This window comes from Notothenia coriiceps, unplaced genomic scaffold (assembly GCF_000735185.1).
Source record: "Notothenia coriiceps isolate Sejong01 unplaced genomic scaffold, NC01 NC01_scaffold00000339, whole genome shotgun sequence".
Lineage (NCBI taxonomy): Eukaryota > Metazoa > Chordata > Actinopteri > Perciformes > Nototheniidae > Notothenia > Notothenia coriiceps.
The window spans coordinates 1,343,087-1,349,764 of record NW_011333040.1 but is presented as its reverse complement, the minus strand read 5'-3'; the positions used below and the strand labels follow the sequence as shown (position 1 = coordinate 1,349,764).

The 6,678-nt window shown below is 46.4% G+C and overlaps 1 protein-coding gene across 1 annotated transcript in view; it reads left to right on the top strand.

The window, feature by feature from the left end:
* LOC104949916 (contactin-associated protein-like 3B) overlaps nucleotides 1-1,133 on the top strand; it is a 61,283-nt gene extending 60,150 nt beyond the window's left edge. The window contains exon 12 of the mRNA XM_010776358.1: nucleotides 1,108-1,133. Within this exon, the coding sequence (XP_010774660.1) occupies nucleotides 1,108-1,133 (26 nt within the window). The remainder of the gene's footprint in view (nucleotides 1-1,107) is intronic.
* Nucleotides 1,134-6,678: the final 5,545 nt, after the last annotated feature.

Sequence of the window (6,678 nt, the reverse complement as noted above, 5' to 3'; positions counted from 1 at the left end):
AGTAGTCTCTATATTTTTTTTATATCTTCTTCTGTTCTATATTTCTATTCTGTTCTTGGTTGAGTTTCATTCTTTTTATCTTCTGTGGTTACTCATTCTTATTCTCTTTTTTATATGCTCAGTGATTTTCTCTACTATCTGCTTTGTTACTCCTTCATCTCTTCTAGAGGTAGGTCCATCAATTAAGTATTGGGTTTCACGAGCTATAACGCCACTCAAAATGAACTTTAGGACCAACCATGCTGCAGAAGAGACTTTCAGCCCATTCTTTGATGGCCTGAGTCTGATCTTGGACGGATCTGGATTTTGATACCTAATGACAGATTTCAAAGAGAAAGTCAAGAAGAAAGCACTTCTAAAAATAAGATCCTATCTGTGCTTTCAGACACACTCATCCACTCACTCACTCACTCACTCACTCACTCACTCACTCACTCACTCATCACCACTCACTCACTCACTCACTCACTCACTCCTCACCACTCACTCACTCACTCACACCATCACACACACACAACAACACACACACCACACACACAGCATCACAGAGACAAGTCAAGAAGACACACTTGCTACAAGTAACGATGCCACAGTCTCACGTCACTACACACTCATGCACACTCCTACTCTTCGCACACACTCACACACACGCGCCCACACCAACACACAACACACACACACACACACACACACACACACACACACACACACACGCACACACACACCACCACAACACACACACACACACACACACACACACACCACACACACGCACACTATCACATCACACATCGACTAGCTTCCATCACTATAGTTTGACGGCAACCACACGCATTTTCACGCTACGCATATTTACTTTTGTAAACTCTCAATGTTTGTAACTAATACAACTCCTTGTGTACTTGTACAGCCAGCCAGTCATGTTTTGGCATTAAGTGGGGTGCTGTTCTGAGGTTTTGAGTAATATTACCTAGGTATTCCTGAGCCATACACTGTCTTGGGATCTTATCCATTGTATCTTTGTCTTGGGATTTTTGACTAAAAGGGCAAAAGGCTAGACCTACTTTGGTTGAACTATGTGGCTGTGTCCCTGCTTTTGACAAATAGGTGTGCGATTTGACATGCCAGATTGACAGAAAATTCAAAATATTGGTCATGTTGGTAGGATTGGGTAGGCGTGGTGTTACTTCTTGATACGTGGGTTGGGGGGGTGGCCATGAGCGCTCAGTGCCCAGGGGCCCCTGGAGGTACTAATCCGGCCTTGGGCAAAGGGCGTTATGTTTGAATGCAGCATAAGTGCTCGAGTTGACTGCCTGAACTAGCTCGCAGGCTTCGGCCATTTGGTAATATTCTACTTTTTCCTGTTTGTTTTGATATCATGCAAAACCATGCGTTTTTTCATGATATTTGCTGCCATGATAAATAGTCATTAATATAAAAAATCTGTGAAAATAGTCCCCAATAATACAACTATTTACTTAAAACGTATTGAAAGGATATACTGTATTCTAAAAGCATTAGTAAAGATCTCCTTGCTGCTAACAAACTGCAGGTTCAGTACCGTGGAGAGCGCTGTGGCAGCATGCAGTCTTTCATTTCAGAGCTTTCTGCATTTGAAGGCACATTTGTTAACACTTTCATATAGATGTAATTAGGTGTGGTTTATAATGGGTGCATTTTTCTATCCAGCATACACATTCCTAACAATTCTCAGTGTGTACTCAAATGTGTAGATACACATTAAATTCTACGGTCTGACTGCTTAAGTAGTAAGGTGAATGAAAGGTGAATACGAAATTCTGCTATAAGAGGTGCCACGTTGCTTTATAATTAAAGTGATACAAGGAAAATTTGTCATATTAAATATACCATCTGGCAGTCTGCTGACTGGGGCTTTTTACTCAAGGAAAAAGTTCTGGAGGACGGTATTTCTTATAACTCACTTGTTTACTTACACACACGATTATGCAAATATCTAAATCTAAACTATCTCTCTTGGGTGGCGAAAATACTTGTTTGTATCATGGAATGAAAGTGAAATCCCTCCTGGAGGCACACAAGAAATCAAGGGATTGAAAAAGAAATACCAACAACCATTTATTAATCTAGAACTCTCGGCCACTTCAAACACTGGCTACACCTAACTGCCTTACACCCTGAAGAGAGACTGAAATACTTACTGTAAGTGCTGCTTAGTGGATTAATTAGCACTAAGAGGAAAATGTACTACTTCCCCTTGTTCACCTAAGGTGATTATCAAAGACAAAATGGGAATGATGTACAGTACCTCCTAAGTTATCATGGAGAGAACATTTTAAGTATACTACAACAGGGAATGGCTGTATAGTCAGGGATTGGGCTTCGGGTCCTGCTGGGTTGATTTGTTTTGTGCGTCTCAATGCCCCCTTTCTTTGACAAAGTATGTGTCGGGGGAACTGGTTGTTTTCACTATGTTGTTTCCAGGTCAGAGCACGAAACCAGTTTATTTCAACCCTGTCTATTGGCAAAAATGTTCTGAATGGCCAGGTTAAAAGAGCCACGCTAAAAATATTGCATCACAGAGAGAGGGATACAACATGAGGAATCGTAAAAATGGGCATAATGGCGGACATTTTTGGACTTAGTCTTTTGCAACGAAGGAAAAACGAGAAAGTAGTTGCTTGTCGGATTTTTTGTTATGGAAAATTAAAAAAGTTGTTGGACAAAGTGCCAAAGTCTGACATGAAAAGAGAATTGAGGTAGGGGGTTTGAACAAGCAATTAATTTGAAGCATACTGAAACCTTTAGGGCACACTTTCCTTCGTACGCTATGAAGTCTCTGAACTGAGTGTTCCCTGCTGCCGACCTCTTTCCTTCACTGTGCGTGTTTATGGAGCGAGAGAGATGAAGCTGTCAGAAGGCAGTCCCTTTTGTTACTGTCAGTTTTCTGACAACTTAATAATACGCTTGTCAAAACACACATAAAAAGAAGCACAGGTCACCACCAGGTCCACTCCTCTTGTTTTGTTTGGCTGTCAATGTGTATTAGTCTGTCTGTCAGCCAGTCACGTTAAGACATGGCTGTGGCTCAGTGTGACAAGGGACTCACACACACACATCCTCAAACGTGTGTGTGTGTGTGTGGGGGGGTGGGGGTGTGTGTGTGTGTGTTCGATCTGGCAGTTTATCCAGCAGGTGCAGAGCAGACTGAAAGCATTAAGCAAACCTTTCCCCTCTCTCTCAGCAGACAGCGGCTTTTTGAAGTCTTAGTAGGACATCCCAGTCCAGATCAGGGCCTGTGCCGTGTTGGTTTAGCCTGAGGCAGTATTAGAAACCGGGGGAGATAGGACGCAAGCCCTGTGATACATTATAGCACACTGTTACACAGCGCTCAAAAATTTAAAGATAAGCTGCTGTGGTGCAGTACGCTGTCACATTATATTGCAAAGTGTAAGTCAAGCCAGGAGACCTCCAGAGATGTATAGAGGACACATTGTTTGTGAAACTTAAACCCTTTTTAGCCTTGAAAAGATTTATACTAGATTTAGTGGTACAAGCTACATTGCAGTTCATCGTTTGACCTGCGCTAGAGTTTTCTGATCCCCTCTGTAATTTTCTCTCTGAGTTTCTGTTTGAGGCAGCATGGTTACACTGCTGACAGCAAACTGGGTTTTGACACAATGACAGAAAACTCAACCAATGCTGCAGGAAAAAGAGTTGCCTACTGTGACCACAGATTTTTTTTGCCAAGAAAAATGGAATCCTATCCACTGTAACAGAGGGCAGTGGGAGTCTGGGCAATGTGGATGTTGAAAAGATTCAGCAAAATGGGGGCATGCACTGTGTTGGGGAATCTTATGTTATGTGATGTTTGTGCCGGAGCCGCTTCATCTAAAACAGTATTCCGGTTAGAGAGTAGACGCGGAGACAGGAAATACAGTCTTTGGACTTTATTTCAGCTTGAATGCTTCTTACAACAGCTGTAGCAGTATTGAATGATGAATGAATGGTTGAATGAAGATTGATGAATGAATGTAGAATGATTAAATGGTTTATTCTTCACAAACGCATTCTCTCTTTGACGGTAATTATGTAGTTGACGATGCGACCGCAATAATGTCCTGTCATCAAACGCACATGGGTAAACAGCTCGAGAACCCGTAGCTGCGCTACTTAGCTGTCCCCAAATGTGCCTGACCAAAAAGCACAAACGATACAACGCAGACCAAAGAAAACAATGGGAATTTACAACAGCCGCATAGCATAGCTATTATGTAAAACAGAATAAATTCCCTAAGGTGCAGCGGAAGTCCCTGGATCAGCATCGTCGTCCGATAGAGCGGGTAGCTGCACAAGGCGTGCCACGGGTCGCAGGTACGTCTTGTCCCCGACTTGAACCTCAGCCGACCGGATGCATCCATCAGCACTGGCCTTCAGCTTGACGACCTTCCCCACTGGCCAGTGGGCACGTGGAAGCTGAGGATCAACTATCATTACGACAGTACCTTGAAGAAGACCATCAGTGTGCTGCCGCCACTTCTAGCCGACTTGAAGGGATGGCAAGTAGCTTCTGATGAACTGCACCCAGAAGTGGTCAACCATCATTTGACAATGACGCCACCGCCTCTTGCTGAGGGTGTCTGTAGCGTATGATACTTGTTGAAGGGAGGCATCCCGCCGCCCCATCAGCAACATGCTTGGCGTCACAGGATCTGGATCTGCGAGGTCTGATGACACATAGCCTAAGGGTTTGGCATTTAAGATACCTTCCACCTCAACTAACAAGGTGAGGAGGACTTCTCCCTGGAGAGACTGAGTGCCGATCACCACTTGTAGAGCCTTCTTGACTGATTGTATCTCACGCTCCCACGCACCACCAAAGTGGGGAGATGCTGGAGGGTTAAAGCGAAACTTGATCTGTTTCTTGGCAAGTTCCTCTTGCAGTTGGGGCATCATTCCAGCAAACGCCTCCTCAAGCTCCCTAGCTGCTCCCCGGAAGTTTGTCCCCTGATCTGAGAGAATCTCGAAGGGGGTGCCGCGCCGAGCGATGAATCGCCTCAAGGCCAAGAGGAAAGCATCTGCATCGATGCTATTAAGCAGATCTAGGTGGACACAGCGAGTGGTGAGACATTTAAAGATGACTCCCCACCGTTTTTCACTGCGCCGCCCTACCTTGACGGTATACGGCCCAAAACAGTCGACCCCAGTAGAGAAGAATGGAGGCTTGAGGAGCCGCAGACGGGCAGAAGGCAAGTCGGCCATAATCGGTATCACTGGCTTCCCTTTCCACTTCCTGCATCCAGTGCAAGTCCTCTGATGATGCTTGACGGCCTGTCTTCCACGCAGGACCCAGTACTGGCGCCTAGTCTCAGCAAAGACCCTGTCGGGCCCTGGATGGAGCAAGCGCTCGTCCATGTCCTTAATGAGGAGTTTTGTGACTGCATGGCTGGGATCGAGAACAATGGGGTGAATTTCCATATCACAGGAAGTCTCCATGTGGCGAAATCTTCCCCCGACGCGGATCAGACCCATTGCAGGATCAATCTCCGGTGAAAGCATACTGAGCTTACTGCCAGGTTTTACTGGTTTTCCAGCCCTAAGACACTCAATCTCCTCTTGGAAGCATTCTGCTTGGCTGCGCTGCAACAGGAGGCTTTCAGCGTCACGCAGGTCAGACTGAGGCAAGGAAAGGTCAGTTGCCGCCCCGTGAAGTAACTGCTTGGTAGCCTCGACCAAGTCTGTCCATGTGTCAAACTGTGTGACATCTGGTGTTGGAGGTACTGAACTGGTTCGCGTTAGGCCGCAGAAGGTAGCTCGTTTGTGCTCGTCAGTATCTTCGGGCTCTGTGGGGGCAGGAAGCGACGGCCATTGGTCAGACAGGCCACGTAGGAATATTGGACCTTGAATCCACCGATTTGGTGCCGCCAGCTCAGCTACTGTCTTGCCACGGGTGAGGTCATCTGCTGCTGGCTTGACAGATGCGAAGTAGCATGAAGTCGACTGAGATGTTAGCCCATCTGGACCCTGAAGTGCCCAGCCGAGTGCTGTATTTATGGCTGTGGGTCCACCTTTGGGGCCGACCCTGACTGGCTCCGTGGCTGTGATCAGGTGGGTGCAATCCGAGCCAATTAGCAGTAACGGCTGAACCTTACTAAAGTTCTTCAGCGGAAGCCCCTTCAGGTGGCGATAACGCTTCTGGAGTGCGTCACAGGGTAGGACTGCTCTGATAAAGCTATCTGACCCGCTGTAAAGGCACTCGTAATGAGATGCTGCTTAGGAGGCTGTGTCAGAGAGGCCACATGGAAGTCAACAGACTCACCAGTGAGGGTGGCCACATCTTGGCGGATGGTCTGCAGAAAGAGAGACTCAGCTTCCCCTTTGAGTCCCAGGTGTTGAACTGCAGCTGGCAGTATCATTGTTCGTTCGGCTCCATCGTCCAGGATCGCGTAGGTGTCAAGGGACTTGTGCCCATGGCTGATGATGACTGGCACCACCTTGAGGTAGACCTTCCCTCCTTGCTTGGAGTTGGAGAGCACAGCACGATTCTTTGACGTGATGAGGTAGACGCGTGGACTTGGCTTAGCAACACAATGGAAATCATCTGTCGTTTCAACAGCATTGACGCCAGCGTGGTGATGGCCGTTCTAAACCGAAACTTTGAACCTTCTTTCGATACGTCACTCACGGTCCTTATAGGTG